The 23,230-nt window shown below is 38.4% G+C and overlaps 1 protein-coding gene across 12 annotated transcripts in view; it reads right to left on the bottom strand.

The window, feature by feature from the left end:
- The window catches only part of mef2cb (myocyte enhancer factor 2cb), a 301,354-nt gene that overhangs the window by 46,854 nt on the left and 231,270 nt on the right, over positions 1-23,230 (bottom strand). For 8 of the 12 annotated variants that reach the window (XM_059644758.1, XM_059644757.1, XM_048526644.2 and 5 more), the window contains 2 exons: positions 20,849-20,992; positions 2,828-3,014 (listed from right to left, as the gene is read on the bottom strand). In XM_059644758.1, the coding sequence (XP_059500741.1) occupies positions 2,828-3,014; positions 20,849-20,992 (331 nt within the window). Of the gene's footprint in view, positions 1-2,827; positions 3,015-20,654; positions 20,793-20,848; positions 20,993-23,230 lie in introns of all 12 variants that reach the window. The other 4 variants (XM_048526672.2, XM_048526659.2, XM_048526668.2 and 1 more) reach the window with 2 other exon arrangements.

Genomic DNA, 23,230 nt, shown 5'->3' with positions numbered 1-23,230 from the left:
AGAGGGCAGCAAAACAGTTTATGTCACACATCTGTGTCCACTGATAAACAACAAAGGCATAGGAAAAACAAATAAGCAACACAATGGTCTGCTTCTCTGGGTAAAGAGTTTTACAGTTACTCACATTTCTATTGTTTTTAAGATGAGTGCATTAGTACATTCAGCACCACTGCCTCAAGTGAAAAATAGAACAGATTTTAACCTAACCCAATTAGTGGGAAAGTTAAGGATTTGTATCAGATGTTTGTTTTACACAATCTGATTTTACTTTCTATTGATGATTAATATGACCCTCATTAACAACGGAGTGTCCTGTGTTATGACCCAGTTGGAAGTATAACAAAGCAAATAATTTTTCCTATTGTCAAGGTCATCAGATGAAATGGTAAGATAATAAAATGTGAGGCTGGATGAACACAGCAGGCCAAGCAGCATCTCAGGGGCACAAAAGCTGATGTTTCAGGCCTAGACCCTTCATCAGAGAGGGGCCTCTCCCCATTCCCCCTCTCTGATGAAGGGTCTAGGCCCGAAACGTCAGCTTTTGTGCTCCTGAGATGCTGCTTGGCCTGCTGTGTTCATCCAGTCTCACATTTTATTATCTTGGAATTCTCCAGCATCTGCAGTTCCCATTATCTCAGATGAAATGGTAAACTGGATTTCCAGTTATTCAGCTTGATGTGAAAGATTCGTAAACCTATTAAAACGGATAGGCAGCTTTCCTAGTGCCCTGACAAATAATATTCTATCAACAAATTTTAAAAAACATTGTTAACTAATCATTCAGCAGTTGTGTGCAAAATGGAAGGTGTGCTCACATATGGAAGAACAAAAACTGCACCACTATTCTTTTGCATATGAAGGATTTTAGGATGTTTGTTGCAAGCAGGATTAGTAACTGTGTAAATGATATTTATTTCATATGCTTGCCTATCTTTATTTGATTCCAAAAATCAACAAGCTCTTAAAAACAAAGCAGACTGTTACATAATAATTATATCACTCAGTTGCTTGGTAACATGGGACTTGGGTATTGCTGAAAAGCAATGTGCCATCAAAGCTTTTATCCTGTGCCCATCAAGGCAAAATCAGGTGGAGGTGTTGGATGTAACTACTGGGATTCTTCGGGCTTAGTGGTGACATCATAAATAGGGCCTGAACCATTTGCTCACAGGGCAAACTTGACGCTAAAATAAGGGAACATCAAAGCTATCCTGAGAACATGATCAGATTGTTGCTGACTATATCCATGCAAACTTGTGTTCTGAAAACTACACAGCGTACCTCAAATTACTTTGGAAGAACAAGGTGTTTCAAAAATTTGAGTAACAGGCGAAGCCAGTACAGAAGCAACACAAGCGATTTTGTTCATTGTCTAGCCAAAAGATAGTCTGTGTACCACGCAAATGAATAACGTGCTGTATGAATTTTAGTGGTGTGCTGCCCTTGGGTAGGCCCTATATCCCAATGACTGGCAAATTGTACAAACAGTATCCTTTCACTTGTTTGTAAGAAGTACTCAACCAACCCAATGCTTTCAAAACTCAAATCATTGTGCCCAATAATTGCTGTGAGCAAATGGCATTTGCGATACAATCCTGAGTCAGGCTTGCAATTATGCATCCTTGAAGCTACATATATTCACATATAGGGCCCTATCCTTTCAAAATAGAAGAAATGTCTCCATGTATTGTCTTTTGCAATAAACAGGAGTTTTGGAGGCCACCACTTCCCTGTGCATTCCCCAGAACAATGCCTTGATCAATTACAGTCAAAGTGCCTTCTTTGACTTTAAAATCAAAAATTTGACAGTTAACTGTTCCCTAACTGTTCCATGGCGAAACCTCTGCCAATCCGAGTCCATCTGCCAACCATTCATCATCCTCTTCTCATGCAGTATAACTTGTTGTTCCCTTTGATATTTTGGTATTTTTGTGATTCTGTTCCGATGTATGCAAGGTGAAAGCCTTATACAGCATGTCTATTTTCTCAGCAATATTCATTACTTGATCATCTTATTTTATTTTACAAGTGAAGAAAAGGTGAAATGGGGTTTGATGAGGGAACCTCTCTTGGTGGGAACATTTACCCTCTTGATATGATGTGCTGGCTGACTGGCTGGACTAAAACATTCATGTTAGCCTCCATGTTTCTCTACAAGAAGCCTGGAGACTGCTATACTTTAAAAGTTTTTCAAGTTTATAATCATTCACCTCTCTTTTTCACTTTTCCTCTGGCTGCAGACAAATACATCTAGAGCTTGCATTTATATCCTTTGTTTCTTGATTTTGTTATGTTTTCAATTATCTCCTGTTTGTATCATTGAATGATCTGTAAGTTATCAGGCATTTTCTTTGTTCAGCTGTCCTTTTTCATTTCTGTAGATAAGTTACTTTTAAAATTCAATTTATGTGAAATATTTTCTACTGTTAACAAAGTGTATGAGCCTAAAATGTAAGGTAGGTTCTCGGTGTTTCCAGTATTTTTATTTGTCTGTCATGACTTTTCTCTCCTTCATGCTTTTTAACCTTGAGGAAGATGTTCTGTATCAAGCGCCTTGGATTTTCACCTAGGTTTCTCAACAAAATAAATAACCCTAAGCTTGTTATTAAGTCGCCATAAATACAATTACAAATGTTTTAGCTCATTATCTCTGCTACTCTTTCTAATCACCTACAAAACATGGGATATTCTTTTATTTAGAAAGACATGTAAACTATATCCTTAATGTGTCAAATGACAGCAATACATTAGTGAAGGTTCTAAAAAACGTGATTCTGACTTTTCATTTATGAACAATTTAGTCAACACAAAAGACACTGAATCTTACCTCCGTTTCCTGCACTTGGTGGCCGTTGTGTTACTCCAGGAGACATACTGTTCCTCTGCAGAGAAGGATGCCCCAGTGGCATTAAGTTGTGATTGCCCAATGAGTTTCCTGGGCTACTGTATACCAGGCTGTTTTGGTTGGACACTGGGATAGAAACTGGCATCTCAAAGTTAGGTGGTGGAACAGCCTAAGCAACAGGAAAGAGCAGAGAAAAACATCAAAATAGAGGAGGAATAGGCAAGCTACAAACAAGCCTGAATTTGGTTCAGACCATGCTGCAGTGCTTAGGCCTGACAAAACATTTCAATGACTTTTATTGATTGGGAAGCAATTCTGCCCAATAAAAGCATTATTTAAAATATACCACATGAATGCCAGAAAATATTTCCTAAATGTGAGAAAACTTTGAACAAGCAAAACTAGTAAATCAACATTACTGGAAATAACTTGCAATGAAAAACAAGTTCTACATTATTTAACGTTCATTCTGTATTATGAAGGCAAAATAATTTGAAATAGCAATGATTTCAAAGGGAACTGGATGAGCTCTTGAGAAACGCAAATTATTGGAGTAAGTTAACAGGTTGACTCTTTGAACTTATTTGCTTTCCACTGCAGTTTGGTGAAGTTTTCATTCTAACTTAATTAAGGATTTGTTTTTTTTGGGCTTCTTCTTCTCCTAGGAGATTCCTAATTTTCTAGTGGTCAGGTGAAAAACGTGCTAATGTACAAAAGGTGGCAACATGTCTAGATAGAACTGGATGATTAGCCGATTGGTTTTTTATTTTTTACACATAATCATACAAAAATTATTAGTTTCTTTTGGGATATGAGAATAAATGGAGGGTCACTGTTTATTGGCTATCTTAATGCTGTTCAGAAGGCAGCAATAAGTGTTGGTTATGATGTTGCTCCTGCTTAAGGAGAGAATTCCAAGATTTTGACCCAAGTTGATGATGGAACAGTAATATATTTCTAAGTCAGAAAATGGGTGACTTGAAGGGAAATCTAAAGGTGGTGGTGTTCTCACGCATCTGCTGTCATTGACTTTCAAGAAGTTGGAAATCGTGGGTGCTGTAAAAGAAGCCTTTGCAAGTTACTGTAATTTATTATGTAAATGGTAATCACAAGGATGACTGGTGTTGGAGTGAGGGAACATTTCAGTGGTAGTAGAGATGGTTTTGTGATGGATACAGCATACATTGATTTGCAAAAGGTGTGGATAACCTGCTACATAATAAACCTACCAGCAAAGCTGAAGTCTATGGAATAAAGGGTTAATTGCAGCAGGAATAAAAAGCTGGTTGAGGAATAAGAGAGAGAGTGTAGTGGTAAAAGTTATTTTTGCATTGGATGAAGACTTATAAACCACAGAGGTTGATACTGAGACTATTGCATTTTTTATATTCATGGATGAGGGGGTTGCTGCTTAGGACAACTTTTATTGCTCATCCCCAACTGCCTTGGAGAAGATGGCATTCAGCTTCATTCTTGAACATTGAAGTCCCTGATGTTTAGGGGCATCCAAATTGCTGTAGGATGGGAGTTCCAGAAATGTGACCCAGCAACCATGAAAGAATGGTCTTACATGTCCACATCAAGATGGTGTGTAGCTTGAAGAGGAGCTTTTAGGGGATTGTATTCCCATACATCAACTGCCCTTTCTAGGTGGCAGAGAACGAGGGTTTGGATGATGCTGTTGAAAGAGGCTTCGTGAGTTTCTTGTAGTGCATCTTGCAGATAGTATTTACTATGCTTTGGTGGAGAAGGAAGTTGATCTTGAAGATGGGCAGGTCATGCTTTGGGCACTAATCAAACAGGCTACAATGTCTTGAAATGTGTTGAGTTCTTGCCTGTTGTTGGAACTACACTACGCAAACAAATGGAGATTTTCCGTAACAAAAGTAAAATACTGAGGATGCTGGAATTCTGAAACAAATACAGAATATTAGAGAAATGCAGGTGGTCTGGCAGCATCCGTGGTGAGAGAAACAGCATTAATTTTTCAAGTCCAATATGCCTCTTCTTCAGACTGGACATTATTTCAACAAAGTCCTGACTTCCACCTTATAGATTGCAGGCATGGACTAGGAAGACAGAAGGTGAGTTACTAACTGTAGAATTCCTGGCTCTGATCTGTTTGTGTAGCCACAGTATTTATAGAGGAGGTACAACAGTCGAATCCTCAGGTTGTCAATAGTGGAGATACGGCAATGGTAGTGCCAATGAATGTCAAGACATGATGTTAGATTCTCTGTTGGTGATGGTCATTATCTGTTTCAGTATTTGAGGAATCATGAATAGTACTGAATTTCATGGAATCATCAGCAAACATTCCTCCTTCGGATATGGTGATGGAAGGAAAGTCAATGCAGAAGCAACTGAGGGCAGTTGGTTCCAGGATATTATTCTGCTGAACAAAAACAAAGTTGCTGGAAAAGTTCAGCAGGTGTGGCAGCATCTGTGGAGGAGAAAACAGAGTTAATGTTTCCGGTCCGGTGACCTTTCCCCAGACCCAAGACGTTAACTCTGTTTTCTCCTCCACAGATGCTTCCAGATCTGCTGAGCTTTTCCAGCAACTTTGTTTTTGTTCCTGTTTTACAGCATCCACAGTTCTTTTGGTTCTTATTATTCTGATGAACTCCTGCAGATATTTCCTAAGACTGAGATGATTGTCTCCAACAATCACAACCACCTTCCTTTGTGGTAGGTAGGGCTCCAACAAGCCGACAGCTTTTCTCCAGCTTCCCACTGACTCCAGTTTTGTGAGGGGTCCTTGATGTCACGCTTGGTCAAACAGTGCTTTGAAGTTAAGGGCTGTTATTCTCACTTTACCTTACCTCTGGAATCCAGTTTTTCTGTTCCTGTTTGGAGCAAGGCTGTAAGGAGGTCATGAACTGAGACAGTCTAGTGCAACTCAAATTGAGCACTGGTGTCCAGGTTGTTCCTTTGCATGTGTCACTTGAAAGTACTGTCAATGACCTCTTCAATCATTTTGCTAATATTAGAGAGTTGATCAGTAGGTCAATGTTATGGAGAAGGGGAGGTAAAATGAAAGTAAATCCTTGATATTCACTTTATAAGTAACAAGCAAAAAAAAATTATTTAACCCTAACAGTGAACAAATCAACAGAATTACTAACAAACTTAACAATTCCCCCTTAACTACTAACTATTCCCCAACTGAACGAAATTCTACTGATATGCTGTTCCAATTAATACAAGTCCCACTTACATAAACTCAAATAATAAGAAAACAAATTAAAAATTAATCTCTCAAAGTCTATACACCTTTCTTCTGCTGTTCTCAAGTCATAAACACCTTTCTTCTGCTAATTCAGCTGTCAGGGATGTTTTCTCTGTGAAGCTTTCTGTAAGGACTCTCAACTAGAAATGCTGTGGTGCCTTTTATGGATAGATGATGCTTTCTTAGACAGCCTAGTGATTTCTTGTGAGAGCTAAATGCTTGTTTCTCAGATGGCAGTTTTCTCTCACTCCGATTTTCAAAAAACCCTCTCCTTATACATCTTGGATGATATCTCAATTTTCTGACAGTAGCATTGGTCTGAGGTTGTCAAATCCATCAGATTTAAATTCAATTGGCTTCCGATTGCTAAGTGCTTGGTCTAAATTAACTAGCTGATTCTAGCTAGTTGCCAAAGCACTAAACAAGCCTGAGGTTTCCAAACACATAGCCAATTGATACATTTCAACTTCAGAACTGGCTGTACATCTTCAGCTACTTACAGGCACTGTATTCCTGCATAAATCTCTACTTTTAGAAAAACACTTTATCTCTTAAAGGAACCACACACTCTTCTTCCTTTCTTATACAAAATAAATTCTACCTTCCTGCCTTCCAATTCACGATTATGCTACACAACCTCAAATTGGCCAGGTTACATTTGTTCTGCTTTTTGTGGACAATTTTGTGCACTATTTGGTAGATGTCAGTGTTATGGCCCGGAGGGGAGGGTGTGGTGGCTACTTCCAAACCACAAGTTCAGTACTATTGCTGGAATAGAACTGAGTCTGTCGTCTTTGCAATATCCAGCACCCTTAACCATTTCTTGATAACACATGGAGTGATTCAAAGTAGTTGAAGGTTTGCACTGTAATGTTGGGGATCTGAGGGTAAGGCCAAAATTAATCATCCATTGGCATTTATGGCTGAAGATAGACGCAAATGCTTTAGCTTTGTCTTTTTAACTGGCGTGCTGCTTCCAGCACTCGGGTCTGCTGGCTTAGTAGAGTGGGCGATATGGCATAAATTCACAGATTGTGGAGGAGTGCAAGTCTACCGCTATGAATTACCCACAGCATCTCATGGATTCAATTATGAGGTGCTAGATCTGTTCTGAATCAATCACATTTAGCAAGGTGGAGTTGCAACACAACATGGAAAACTTCCTGGATAACAAAGTGTGAAGCTGGATGAACACAGTAGGCTAAGCAGCATCTTAGGAGCACAAAAGCTGATATTTTGAGCCTAGGCCCTTCATCAGAGAGGGGGATGGGGAGAGGGTTCTGAAATAAATAGGGAGCGAGGGGGAGGCGGACCGAAGATGGATAGAGGAGAAGATAGGTGGAGAGGACAGTATGGACTTCACAAGCTTCAAAATCTCCCCTTCCCCCACTGCATCCCAAAACTAGCCCAGCTCGTCCCCTCCCCCCACTGCACTCCAAAACCAGCCCAGCTCATCCCCACCTCTCTAACCTGTTCTTCCTCTCACCTATCCCCTCCTCCCACCTCAAGCTGCACCTCCATTTCCCACCTACCAACCTCATCCCGCCCCCTTGACCTGTCCGTCCTCCCTGGACTGACCTATCTCCTCCCTGCCTACCTATACGCTGCTCTCCACCTATCTACTCTCTATCCATCTTCGGTCCGCCTCCCCCTCTCTCCCTATTTATTTCAGAACCCTCTCCCCATCCCCCTCTCTAATGAATGGTCTAGGCCCAAAACATCAGCTTTTGTGCTCCCGAGATGCTGCTTGGCCTGCTGTGTTCATCCAGCTCCACAATTTGTTATCTCGGACTCTCCAGCTTCTGTAGTTCCCATTATCTCCTTTGGGAAACTTTCTGAGCTTGTCTCCACAGGAATGTGTGTGAATACTCTCACGCATATTGTCACGGACAGATGAATTTGCAACTGTTATGCACCACAGAAATGCTACACAGTCAGAGGTGGTGTCTTTTTGCTGAGAATTTAAACCAAAGCCAGATCCACACACTCAGGTAGCCATAAAAGACTTCATTGCACTATTTTGAATAAAATGAGTAATCCATCAATGCCTTGACCAATATTTTCCCTTGATTAACATAATAAAGACATACTGCTTGTTTGTGGGAGTTTATTGTGCGTAAATTGGCTGTCAAATTTCCTATGTTACAATCATGATTGCATTACGGAAGCTCTTGATTAGTAGTGAAGTGCTTTTGGGTGTTTTGTGGCTGAGAAAGAATATATGTAAAACCAAATCCTCTTTTTCCAGGAATTTTAAGTTCCACTTATTCTTTTAAGAGCAAAGGAACTATCAAGAATGCATTTAGTATTTCATTCCATATATTGTACAATTGTGTAGCAGAGTCTGTCACTGGTTCTGCTGTTTTTTCTGTGTCACACTTAGTGTGTGAGAACAGTATGAAATAATCCACAGGAAGGGTGACTGGACTTGAAACGTTAACTCTGATTTTTCTCCACAGATGCTGCCAGATCTGCTGAGCTTTTTCAGCAACCTCTGTTTTTGTGATAACAAAGTGTGGAGCTGCAGCTTTTGTGCTCCTGAGATGCTGCTTGGCCTGCTGTGTTCATCCAGCTCCACACTTTGTTATCTTGGATTCTCCAGCATCTGCAGTTCCCATTATCACTCAACCTCTGTTTTTGTTCCTAGTTACCTTAAACCATAGGATTCAAACTGAGTGGTAAGGCATGCTAAAGAGCATGGACATACTGAAAGACATTTTGGTCTTCCTCCAACTGAAGTAAAGATGCAGAAAAGGAAGAAGCAAGAAGAAGAATTTGTGAAAATAGAAAAGACACACTTCATGGGCATGAGGTAAAACTTCCACAGCTGGAAGAAAAGGTGAAAAGTAGATAGAAAATGACATAAGTATTTGAATCCCTGTATCTCCCAAAATAATTGTATGCAAAACAAGGACAGTAGTGATAAGAAGTACAATACTGATTTGAACACAATTGTCTAAGCCAATGCACTACAGGATTGTACGTAAAAAGCTGACAGATCACAAAGAAAGTGCATTTGAATTTCACTGGTTCATGATTAATCAAGGGAAAAAAATACAGATTTTGAACTTTACAGATGGTAAGATAGTCAAAGTTCCCTTAGTTTATAATGTTCCATCACTCAAGACTGATATTAAAGGTGTTAAAATAACACCAATAAAAAGTTTGGAGATGAAAAGACCCACAAAAACAAATTATTCCAATGGCAGAAAAATAACACAGAACTTTAAGAGAAAAAATGGCAGCAAAATTTAAAATTTTTGTTCGTATTCCTCCAAAGGAATGGATGAATTAACAATTGCAATTTTAGCTTGAGGAAGCGTGGCTGAAGTGTCCAAGTGACCTTCTGCGGGAAAAAAAAGAGTTCTTCATTTTCAGTTGTTGCAGACAGTATGGCTGATATAGTAAAAAAAAACATGAAGTTTTGTAATTTGGAAATGGAAATGGAAAAAGAACTTTGAAGAACTGAAGACACTGTCAACTGTGATTTCAGGCCAATTACATTCCCTGGACATTTAGATAAATGACCATTTACAGTATTCAACTGTGAGGTCAGACTGAGAGAATGGAAGTGCCAAATAATCATAGGACACCAAGGCAATGACTGAAGCAAGCACTATTTTATTAGTGCGTTTGTGGGTGAAAAAAACATGGTAATTCATGACAACACAGCGTGAAGTTGGATGAACACAGCAGGCCAAGCAGCATCAGGGAAGCAGGCAAGTTAGAAAATGTTTTCTGAAGAAGGGTCTCAACCCAAAATGTCAAACTTTCCTGCTCCTCTGATGCTGCTTGGCCTGCTGTGTTCATCCAACTTCACGCCGTGCTATCTCAGATTCTCCAGCATCGGCAGTTCCTACTATCTCTGGTAATTTGTGAAATTTGAGAGACTAGTGAAGGCATTCAAGAAATGTGGGATTAGCAATGCTCTACATCCTTGATACCAGTGAAGAAACTGTACTGGTTGACAAAACTGATCGATCATATAAAACCAGTGATAATGCGTGTGAGATCAATGAAGGGGAATGTTTGGGTAACTACAAATTACAAAACTTCATTTTTTTTACTATATCAGTTAATTTAAGTGTCAAAAATTTATATGGATGGGAGTATATTTTCCTGAATAATCCTTCCAAAACTCTTTTTTTTAAATTGTCTGGCGTATATGGCTGCTGTTGGCAACACTGATAGACATTTGTTTCATGACTGTATAGGTCAAATAGCTTTCCCATTGTTGCCCTGTAGGGAACACTTGAGGCATTGAGCTATTAAAGATAATCATAGTGCATGTTGTTCCTGGAGCTGCAGCATTCAATCCATGGTGCAGATGAAATAGTTCCTGCATGAAGTTCGGCATTATGCTCACTTGTTTAAGAAAAAAGTTGTAAAAGTTAATTAACATCTCACAGCCAACTAACCGTCAATCTCTCCCTTCACCAGGATTAAAAACCCCTTCATCTTTTGATGTGGGCACTCTCAAAATCTGTTCCATTTGCATCTCTTCCCTTCTGTCTACAGCACAAAAAACACAATTTTCCAACCCCTTTCGGTTCTGAAGAAGAGTCATATCGGACTTGAAAAGGAATAGAGGGTAAGAGCAGGAACAGGCTATTGAGTTGGATGATCAACCATGATCATAATGAATGGCAGAGCAGGCTTGGCAGTCCTGCGCCTATTTTCTAAATTTCTATTAAATGTTGGCTATATTTCTCTTTTCAAAGGTACTGCCAGACTTGCTGCATATTTTTGTTTCTGCACTAGTCCCTCACGCTGCTCAATATTCAACTGGCTGCAGTCAGGACGCATGTCGCGTATCCGCATACTGCGCCTCGCCATTGGACACCTTCATGTGATATCAGCCTCTAGTAGCTTCCACTTATCTCTAGCCATTCAGTTATGATGGCACTTGCATTACTGGACTGCAGTTAACCAAACAACATGCAACACAAGCAGTAAAATTCTTACAGACAAAAAAAAACACTGCAGATGCTGGAATCCAAGATAGACAAACAGGAGGCTGAAAAAACACAGGTAGCATCTGGCGGAGGAGAAGTCAACATTTCACGTATTATCCTTCTTCAGGTCTCCTCAGGACTGCAGTGCTTTCCATATCATTCTCTGAAATATTCTGTGTTGAGTGTCATCATGACGTTTGTGGGGTTTACTGTCATCAGCAATCAGCAGCAGCCGGTTGTCTTGAAGACTTCTGGGTTCATAACATATTTCTTCATACTTTTTGGTCTTTCAGTTTAATTTCTTTTGGTTTGCACCTTTTAAATAATAGGACTGGTCATCACTGCTCACTATGTTGTGACACAACCCACCATGGTTGATACTCTTGCTCACCATGTCACTGCTCATCATGTCACTGCTCATCATGTTATCCTGAGTAAAATTCTTTACTCTGTTTTATCAGACAATGTGACCTCAAAAAAAAAAGCAACATCAGAAAACTTCTGGGATCAGGTGCATCTGTATCAATTTGAGCACAATGGAGGCACACAATGTACGTGGGTCTGAAAGAGATAATACTTGATGGCATGCAGTCAAGCATCATCCACTGTAATGACAGTAAATGGATCTGTTCAGCGTAAAGAAAGAGCTTGAAGGAGACAGATTTGGGCTTGTGTGATCTCAACAGTCTCTTTTGTAATTTAGATCTTATTCTATTCTCTGTAAATAGTTCCAGTAATGCAATGAACTTCATAGTGTTTACTCGACAAGACTCCTCTAGCGATACCAGAATGCTGGATATCCGAATCAATAACAGATTACATTGAAGTTGGAGAAACTAACCGACAACATGATGAGCAGTGACATGGTGAATAAGAATATCAACGAGGTTTGGGCGTATCACAACATAGTGAGCAGTGATGGGGGAGAGATAATGGGAACTGCAGATGCTGGAGAATCCAAGACAACAAAGTGTGAAGCTGGATGAACACAGCAGGCCAAGCAGCATCTCAGGGGCACAAAAGCTGACGTTTCGGGCCAAGACCCATAGTGAGCAGTGATGACCAGTCCTATTATTTAAAACGTGCTAACCAGAAGAAATTAAGCTCTGGGCCACAAGGTCAAAAGTAGTGAAGAAATATGCGAATCCAGAAGTCTTCAAGACAACCGGATACTACTGATCGCTAATGCCAGCGAACCCTACAAATATCATGACGACACTTAACACAGAATATTTCAGAGAATGACATGGAAAGCACTGCAGTCCTGACAGAAGACATATAGGAACAGAAGAAATTTGCAACTTCAAGGCAGAAGTACAGGCTGCATTGGGAGGCAGTGGTCCTTGAGGGTGGCCCAGAGTCTGATTTGAGCTGATGAGCTGACCAGACATTGAGAAATGCATGAGTTAAAACCAAAAATCCCTTACACTGAAATAAAAACATTAAACAGTAGAGTAATTCATGCTGAAAGGACAGTCATTTAAAAACCACACCTAACATTTTGGTTTGCAGACATTTATGACAATGGATATCTCATAAATTTGAAATTAGAGACTTGGGCAACTGTAGTCCTGAAACGGCAGTGCCCATCGAAGCTGAATAGCTGGAGATACGTGGAGTTTGCCAGAGGCTGGGTTTCAGTCCAATATCACTATATTATCAGATGGCAAGCCTTTGTTGACAAAACAAAGCCCATAGCTGACAGAAGTTAAACTGGTCCAGGAATCAATGCATTTAAGTTGCTAGAAGCAACTTTCCAACATATGAGGCAGCAAAATACTATAAAAAGTATATGTATTTTACAAACAAAACTTCTCTCCCAAATAGGAGACTTGAATTGATCTCAATCTCATTCAAAAGGCCAAACAATTTAGACAAATTATTAAACTTGTTTGAGGAGGAGCAAGACAATCAAGGATTATAGGGATAAGTCAGGAAAGAGGAGATAAGGATGATCAGATCAGCCAAGGCAGTATTGATCATGAATTACTGAGCAGAGTTTACCGGCCAAATGGCTTACTTGTGTTCTTGTGGAATGTATAAACTTGTTTAAAAGGTTTGGAAGTTTACTAATTGAATACTATACTACACTAAAGATACTTAAGTCTATATACAGGGAGATACCACATCCCTTAATGAAACATGTTGAGAATTAATTTATACAGATGGCATGGACAGGAACTAATTCCCTAGCTACAAAATCAACAGCCATGTTTACCAGACTCAAGCCTAATGGTAAGACTCTATGAGCAGAGCTGGGCAAAGAAGTGGCAGATAGAATTCAACCCAGAAAAGTGTGAAGTGATTCATTTTGGAAGGTTGAATTTGAATGCAGAATATAGGGTTAATAGCAGGATTCTTGGCAGTGTGGAGGAACCGCGGGATCTTGGGGTCCACATCCATACATCCCTCAAAGTTGCTACCGAAGTTGATAGAGATGTAAAGAAGACGTATGATGGCTTTCAGTGGCAGGGGAGTTGAGTTTAAGAGCCGTGAGGTTATGCTGCAGCTCTATAAAACCGTATTAGACCACACCTGAAATATTGTGTTCATTTCTGGTCACCTCATTATAGGAAGGATGTGGAATCATTAGAGAGGGTGCAGAGGAGATTTACCAGGATGCTGCCTGGACTGGAGGGCAGGTCTTATGAGGAAAGGTTGAGGGAGTGAGGGCTTTTTTCATTGCAGTGAAAAAAGATGAGAGGTGACTTGATGGAGGTGTACATGATGATGAGAGGCATAGATACAGAGACTTTCAGAGACCTTTTCCCAGGGTGGAAATGACAATTATGAAGGTGCACAATATTAAGGTGATTGGAGGAAGGTACAGGGGAGATGTCAGAAGTAGTTCTTTACACAGAGAGTGGTGGGTGCGTGGAATGCGCTGCCTGCAGTGGTAGTGGAGTCAGATACTTTAGAGATTTTTAAGCGACTCTTGGATAGGCACATGGAGGATAGTAAAATGTAGCGTATACAGGATAGTTTGATCTCAGTAGGATAACAAGTTGGCACAACATCGTGGGCCGAAGGGCCTGTACTGTGTTGTACTATTCTAAGTTCTATGACTGTGATTTGCTGTGGCCATATATGAGTCAACAAGGTGGCAGCAAGAGAAATTCAACCAATATCCACATTTGACAGCAGTTTAACGAACAAAAAGTTTTCATGAAACTCAACACAAATAGGTGATTCTGGTAAGTGCAATTGGATAAACATACGATAAGATTGCTCCATTGGATTTGCATCAGCTCTAAGAGATTTTCCAATGAATGATATCATCAGATACTGATCAAAGGAAGAGCAGCTGACAAGCATGTTGAGAGTGTGTGCAGTATTAAGGCGTTCACAAGAGGAAGGGTCATTCTTAATGACGTGTGAATTTTCTGATCAGGATCAGTGTCACAATCTGGTCTACGATGCATCAAGGGCATTATCTGATACAGAAACATGACAAACCAAGGAAGCTCTCAGTTACAGTAGCTTGTGAGAGATTTTCAGACTACATCTTAGGACTGAAAGTGGTCACTGTAAAGGAACACTACCTTTTACTCTTTCTACTGGATGAGAATGAACTTGCAAGAACGCTTCAAAGAAAACAAAAAACATTGACTTTGCTTCATGGACTTATTTACCAAATAGTCTATGTGCAAGAGAAACCACAGATTATGACAGATGCATTCTTCAGCGCAATGGCTCACAACATCACCAGTCATGATGTAAACTTCATTCAAGAAACTGAGCTATACACTTGGTTCACTGTGGCACAATGGCTAGCAAGTCACAATCGGTTTAGCCAGATTCATAAAGAACAAATGACAGTCCAGGAATATCTCAACATCCATTGATATTGCACCATGGGTTGGCTGCATCGAAAGTCCAACAGTATAACGATGAAAAAGTAGTTCAAAAATTGGAAATATTTTAGCATTGTAAATTGCATGATGAATGACTGATCAGTCCAATTTTACCTTGAGAGGATATTTTGTTGGAAACTGCATGAAGGCAGTTCAGAATCAACCATGGTCCGGACATCAGTATTGGGGCCTGGGATCTTATAAGACATTGAGGAACTTAGTGCCAGTTGGCAGATTTGTGCCCTCAAAAGTCAGTACAATGAGCACCTTTTTAATACCCAAGTTCCCCAACTGACTTGACGTGTAAGCTTTTCTTGTTTTCAATGGAAAGTCTTACCTCATCATCATCAATTTATGGCTTGAGGTTGGGAAACAGTGGATAGTAACCACAGAAACAGAAATATGAGTCTTATGTGAGATTTTTGCAATGGATCATAATTCACAAATGTGTGCTTCAGCCACTTCAGAGCCAGTTCTGGCTTTGTGCATATCACAAGTTCACCACAATATACACAATCTAACTGGGAGGCCAAATGTGAACTCAGATCCATTAAGTTTGTCTTTAAGAAAAATTCTGACTTCCATACTTCAATGCTGTTGAATTATAGGTCCATGCAAATCTGATGTGGTCGAGCACCATGAGAGCTGCTGCAGAGCAGGAAGTTGAAGTTTCGGCTAATTTAGAAGTTAGTTCTATACTTATACCTTTATGAATACCAACACATATGTGATAAAGTGCAAGCCCATCACACAAAGCAGGCTACAGATCGCAATAAACAATAAGGCAAGTGGAATCTGCCAAAGCTTGGAATGGGGTATACTGGTGCAGAGGCCCACGTTACATCGAGGAAGTTAACAAAGTTCAGGAATCAGCTCACTTCAGACATTGTTTCTGGTGAGTTTAACCTTCTTTACAGAGCTCCCAACTATTTTTATTAACAAGCTTCACCTCTCCGCAGTCTTTGCACCTTTCAAGAGTCATGTCGAAAACCAGGAGGTGTTGCAACACAGCACGCAAATGCGTCAGCCAAAAAGTCCTATCTCTTCCCCTATTGTAGGAGCAGCTACCCAAAACACCTCCAAGATCAGGCCAGAGAACTTCCACAAACTTGGTCTAAGCAGAAGTCAGTCAAAAGCATCTCACCTGCAAGTTTGACATTACTCTTTTAAACAGTGTTCATGGAATGGGTGGCGGGTGGGTGTGGCTTCTGCTACCGAATGCCTATTCAGTGTGATCAGCGTCGGGTATGAACAGATAAAGTTCCTGAAACAAATATCAAATCAGCCATAACAGCTGTCTGATATCATGATACCATCATTCCTAACACTTCTGGCATGTGGACAGCATGTCAGTGCTGTGCCCTTGCAAAGGGCATCATAAGGCCAATGCTGGAGGTGATCAGAAGCAAGGGGAGTGCTGTAACATTAAGAAGCTCAATTTTGTCCGCCTACAGTAATAACAAGTTATGCAGGCTTAACTTCAGAAAGAACTTCACTTGACTAGAAACAAATAGGGTGTGATAGTATGTGGCAGAAATCTTTGTTGAGCATAGAATACTTATAAGACAGACAAACAGGTTACGTTAGACTGCAAAAACATTAGCATCAGGTTGTCGGTTCTGCAATATTTCATAGAAAATTCAAGATTGGTAAATTCCCATTCAGCCAAGACTCAAAAAGACATGAGATGTTACAGCTCATAATCAATAAGGCAGACAGCAACCTTCTCTGAATTAATTAGCTAAGTATGGTATGGTGGCTCAAAGAATTGAAGCACAAACAGGTAAAAATCATAAAGCTTTCTAATTACACTTTCTCAGTAGGTGCAAGGGGGAAAGAAAGCAGAAATGTAAGATGAACAATATGCCATAATGGTTATAGCCAAATGTTTTTTGTTGATTGTCTCAAAGGGCAAAGGGCTCAGATCATGTCACATTTCTACTCTTGGCTATCAATTGCACATGTCCATAGGAGATTAACAGGAAAATAGTTTGGGCTGGTGGTTGGGGCAGTCGGGGTGATGGGGCAACAGTAGGAGGGTAGCACTAAGGTTATTATAAAATAGCACTAAGGCTATTATAAAATAATTCTTGTACTGCAGCTTATATTATTCTCATAGAAGCACAGAATCCTTCATGTGAAAGTAGGCCATTCAGCCCATTAAGTCGACACCCACTATCTGAAGAACATCCCACCCAGATGCACCCCACTATCCTATCCTTGTAACCGTCCTTTCCCCGTGGCTAATCCACCTAATCTGCACATCCCGGGACACTATGTGCTATTTAGCATGGCTAATCTACCAAAACTGCTTGCCTTTGGACTGTGGGAGGAAACCAAAACACCCAGAGGAAACCCATGCAGACACGGGGAGAATATGAAAACTCCACACAGTCGCCCAAGGGTGGAATTGAACCTAAGTTCCTGGCACTGTAAGGCAGCAGTGCTAATCAATGAGCCATGGTTCTGCACCCACAAATACTGGGCAAAATAATTCTTTGTTCTGTCATACGATTTTAATTGTGTCATTGCGAGAAGTTACTATTTGAAGGTCATTGTTTATCTTTAGGTTAACTTAAATGATAGGCTTCATTACTCTGATCAACTGGATAATAACTTACATACCTTTGTTTTAAAATGCAACGATGCAAGTCTTTTACTGCTCATTAATGTACACATAAGCATTTAAAATTTTACTAATTCATACTAATCTCAATGGCTTTCCACATGAATATACTGTGGAAACTTTGCAACATATCTTTTACAAGCAGAACTGTTGTAAATGGGCTAAATTTATTTTGGGTGTGTTGATGTTTTTTGATGGGAGGTTTTGGATTCGAGCCTGTGTCCTGAGTTCATTCAGGATACCCACATTAAGTCAGGTCTTCAATAGCACTTTGTTTTTATCTTCTGACCATGTCTTTTCTAGGATCCGCCAGTTCAACTTTCATCAGTAATGTCCTTTCCACCCTTATTTTGTGGTCTACTGGGTGAGGTGATTTGAAATGGTGATACTATGCCATACATGTGTGGGCTTTTAGCAGGCTGTCATTTCGATGGTGCCATCCTTCCTGTGTGAGATGACGGCATCCAAATCTTGAATCTGGACGCCCTGCTCTTTTCAACCACACTGACCACAGTTTGAACTGTCACAAGCTGAAGCTAGAGACAGTAATATATGTTTTATTTATTTTGCGAGACTGCTCCAATAAACTTTTTGTAAAGCAAAACTGAAACACTTACTTATATATCATACCCCATATTCCATCAAAGGACAAATACAAATTTAAATGTTTAGAACTACAGTTATATTCATATTACTGTGTTAGGTGGAAAAAAAATCACTTTCTTATACTCTTAACTAAAAAATAAAGTATAAATAAACCCAACTTAGCAGATCGCACACTATTATAGAGTAATCACTACAGTGAGCTTATTACTCATGCAACGATAAGCACATGCAGAGGTTATGTTATTTCTCTCAGTTTTCTGGCTAGGCATATGAATGACTGTGAGTGTTGAGGTTTTGGTTTAGTTGTCAACGAAATAGCTTAGTGTTAAGGCAGAAAAATAAAATGTTCTTGACGGGACGCAAAGCAATTTTTGTAATCCTGTTAAATCACCCCAGCACACAATGTGTTTGAATTTCATCAACAGGATTTCATGCAAACTGACTTTCTACAGCAAGCAGTTAGCTTTAACCCTTTGAGTACAGGTATTGAGTTTAATTTTTAACATATGTTGCATTTTGAAATAATATTTCCATTACTTTTAATATTAAAAATATATAGAAATCTGTTTAATAATATACAAATACGATAGCTGTTTCTAAAGTTTTTTTTATGGCTTACTCCAAACTATATTTTAACCAAAGCAACTACTTTTCATAACTGATAGTCATTGCTGTGATATCACGTGTCATGCTACATTATGCAAAAATGCATACTTTTTGTTACTTTTAATACCATTATCATGTAAAAATATATTTATGCCTTTTTGTATGTTACCGAATTGCTGCTTGAAACATGTATATTTTCCTGTTGAACAAATATTTGGTCAGTAAATCTATGCAGTTAATTGGGTGAGAATGCATGGAAAATACACCCTTCTGGTTGGTTTTTGTAATATTGACAACACGTCTTTACAAACATGCATAATAATACTGACCAGGCGGGTGGCAAACAAAGACAAGGAAGTACATTGTTATAAAACACTGTCTTTGCATCAAGGATGTCAGGGTTTGAATTTAGGTTAGAAAATTGAAAAGAACGTTTTTTTCCCAATGGATCTTTAGGATCACAAGCATGCAATAGTGCCATATTGACCGAAACTGAATTCTGGTATTATATGACATCACATGGATATCTGGCACCTTCACGTTTAATTTGGCTAAATCATGAATACAGGCCATAAGGATGTGGAATAGGCAAGTAAAATAGTCATACTGACTGCAGAAACTGGCAGTGCAAACATGCAAATTTGACACTGCCCAAGTATTACAGCGCAAGTTTACTACCAACTCCAGTGAATCACTCAGTAAAATGTTGAGTGTGCTGAAATCAGTTCCACATGGTGTTTATTTTACATTTTGGATATAGGCATATATAGAATAAACTAAATTAATATTAACTTTTGAGAAAAAGAAATGAGTTTGGATAATTGAAGCAGCAATGATCAATTTTGAGAGAAGAAAGTATTAAGAAAAACTATTTTGCAATAATCAAGTGTAATTTCTACAGTTGCAACGCATTTTAATGTGATTCATTGATATTTTAGTGACAAAAATCCTATTTTCTCAAAGAATAATACAAGTGCAAATTTGTCAACAGATCAAAATTATATGCAACAAATTTGCAGGATTACAAAATTGATGCATCTTGCACGTTTTGCTCTTCATCTAAAATTTATAAAGAAATTCCTTTATGAAGAGTTCATTATTATTACGTATATATAGAGGGGACAGAATGTTTAAGTTGGACAAGTTTTACTCATTTTGAAAATCGTGAAGAAAAGACGTTATAAATATTTGTCTTAATTCTTTTCACCCAAACATTTTTTCATGCAATGGAAGACAATGTGACTAACATATACTCATAGAGTCTTCCATTTTGGAAGGTATGGTTCATCTACAGGTTAGTATCTTGTGACTAATAAAAATAATGCACAATTCTACACCTATCATCTCCTCTGTGCCTTTATTAAAAAATCATGTTTGTTTTTACATGTTTTATTCAATTTTATACTGATGTTTAAGGGTTTTGTGGACAGGCATCGTTTTAGGTTGCATTTAAAATCATTTACTGTTAATTTTAGACCCTTAGGTTCACTAATTGAAATATCAGTCAATCATGTATAAACTAACAATTCAGAGAGTATCTAAAAACTGCTTTGAGGTGATGGCAACAAACCATTTTAAAGGGACAGTAACTTTCAAAATAATTGAAAACCTCTGAATAATTTTTTTCTGTAATTTGAACTTTAAACACCAACTTTGAAACACAATTGCGATTGTATGTGAATTAACCTTTTTATGAAAGGAAATGCTGGTATTTATTCAAAACAAAAATGAATATAAGCTGAATTATGTATATTGAATTAAATAAGGATTTTAAATGAGGGCTTTGTTTGTCCTATCTGAAAATGAGGTTTATATAAACTGTAGGTAAATCTGTCTGAAGTATATTTAATGTAAAAGAAACCTGCACTGAAAGGGTAAAGTAGATTACTGCAGCAGTCATTAGCACAGCAGCCATCTAACTCATGGTACTTACAGGTATTTTATGATTCCTGATCATATTATCAAACTCTTCATTAATTTTTTTGTATTTTTCTTCAGTGCGTGGGGTGAGAGCGTAAGAGGAGTCAGGATCAGGGCTGTCACAGCCTTTGTTTTCTTTCTTGTTCAATGCCTGCCAGGTTCAGAGAAATATCAAAAGTAAAAATAAAGGAGGGCCCTCGTACTTACACACAATCTTTGCCTGCTGATCATTAGATCAATATCTTCATTTATTTTTCTGCACTTCTCGTCAGACTCAGGGCTGTGACCCACTGAATCGTCTGCATCTGGGTCTGGGCTGTCACAGCCATTTAGTCCCTTCTTTCTCAATGTCTGAAATACACAATTTGTAAAGTTCAAACTTCTACACAGATCACAAGGGACACACTGGATAAAAAAAGGATATCTAAACTCTGAGGGATTTTAATCAAAATTGTAGCTCATTTAAGATCAAAGTTGATTAATAAATAGCAAATGAAAAAAAAACCACACGTATCAAAAAGATCTGTATGCATTTCACATAAATGCCAATCATCTATTACAACCTTTGTTGTGATTATAATCATTAGTATTGAGAAAAATACAGTGCTATTTTTCTGAAACTGTCAATTCAACTAATTGAAGCAGTCTTTCTGGCATCAAACTTATGCAATTGCTGTTTAATTAATCTTTGAGGGATAAAAAAAGCCTTTTAGTTTTAATATTTATTACTTCTTATCAACAGCTTCAAAAATTGAGAATGTTAATACAATATTATAAACAAATGTGCAGAAAGCAAAATAAATATGCTAATATTCCTTTTTAAAAATATTTTGTGAAATTATACTTCTGTTAGATTTTTAGTTTTGATTCAGAAATGTTGTGATATTGCCAAAACATTAAAAAAAGTTTTAGCTCATTATTTATATGCAACTAAGTCATGAACTTTGACCATTTTAAAATAGGTTTGTCCTTTGATTTTGATGATTTATTTTGCGATAGGTACTTGCATTTTTGATAGAAATATACAGATCTCATCAATTACAATCTTAGTTCACTGTCATTTTTGCAACTGATATTTCACCAAATATTTCTGATCATTGTAGCAAAGTTAATAAATTGGTGAAATAGAACAGGTAATCACTGGTAATGCAATGCTATTCATCAAAGGAATTCCATCAGGTTTTTTAATTATAAACCTGATTTTGGTGAAAGTTTTGCAGATATCTTGTTACATAGCCACGCTTTTCAAAAATAACTGATTTGCAGTATTCTGCTTTTCTATCAGCTTTTCAGTATTTGGCTTCCGGAATTAGAATAAAATCTATATGACCATTAGGGTGTGGCAAATGCCTCACTTCTACTGCTGAAATGCACTGCTTCATGGTTTTATCAGCAATTACTTAAAGGGATATTTGCAAAACATACAACTCCTATGCTTAAAAAATGGGATTCAGTTTATTTTGTACAGTAGGTATTGTCCATCCATATAAACAGTCTTAGATATGCACAGCATATATGTCCAAAATAGAAAATCAAAAAAAAATTATTGCCATAACAGCTGAAAGCAGAAACACTGGCCTTGAAATTCCAAGTGTCTCTGATGTTACATCCTGCAGGCAAACTGCTGGGACTGAAGAGAAAAAAAATTATAAACAATCAGATGACCCCCTTTGCTCAGGGCTCTGATATGAATGTTGGCAGAGTTGAGGGATGGGATCGATACAAACCTTTCCCTCCCCACTGAATTGTAGGTGGGATAGGGGTTGCCAGAATTTATGACAGCCATAGGAAGGCAAATTCCAGAGATGTGCCAAATGTGTCATTTGGACTCAAGTGATTCAAATAAATTATGTGTCCTTCCACTGACCTGCAAATTCCAGGAGGGTCAGTGATGAACAGTATCAACAGGCCCAAGCGACGTATATCTATTTGGATTATAACCCAAGGAACATTGCAAATATTATAATTATTGCCAAATTGAGAAAGCTATACCTTAATAGCTTTTAATTACAAAGTGTGTTTTGATAATAGCTATCAATATATTTGGCATGATCTAACTACAAGACAAAAACAGAAAGAATGGCAATTTCTAGTCTCTACCACCTGATGGCCACACACTGACTTGTCAGTTTCCTTCTGTTCTTGTCTGCCAATGTTCTTTCAGCTGCTCTGCTAGTGTCCCCTTTGCTGACACTGCCAGCTGTCCAGCAATATTCCGCAGTTGACAGGTGCAAATGTCACAGCAGTGATTTTCTCAAAGAATAAATATATTACCAAAAAGCAGCCCATGATGTACAGTTCTTTTTAATGAACGAGATGTTTCTGAATTTAAAAATAACAAGGTAGCAACTTTACAATTGTATGCAAATCATGACAATCACTTATGCCCTTTAGATAAACATGATGCATTACAAACCAATGTGGCTGTCACTTTTATGATAGAGTTCTCTTCAATAATTGTGAGAGTTCCAAAATGCAAATGCAGGCATTTACTTCTTAATTGATGATTTTACATGAATTTTCAAGTACTGAAGGACCCACGTTTTATTTTGTTTGAAGGCACTGCATGATCTTCTTCAATGAACTAAA

The sequence above is a fragment of the Stegostoma tigrinum genome, chromosome 3, assembly GCF_030684315.1.
Source record: "Stegostoma tigrinum isolate sSteTig4 chromosome 3, sSteTig4.hap1, whole genome shotgun sequence".
NCBI lineage: Eukaryota > Metazoa > Chordata > Chondrichthyes > Orectolobiformes > Stegostomatidae > Stegostoma > Stegostoma tigrinum.
Note: the sequence above shows the minus strand (reverse complement) of the source record. Positions and strands in the feature narration are given on the sequence as shown.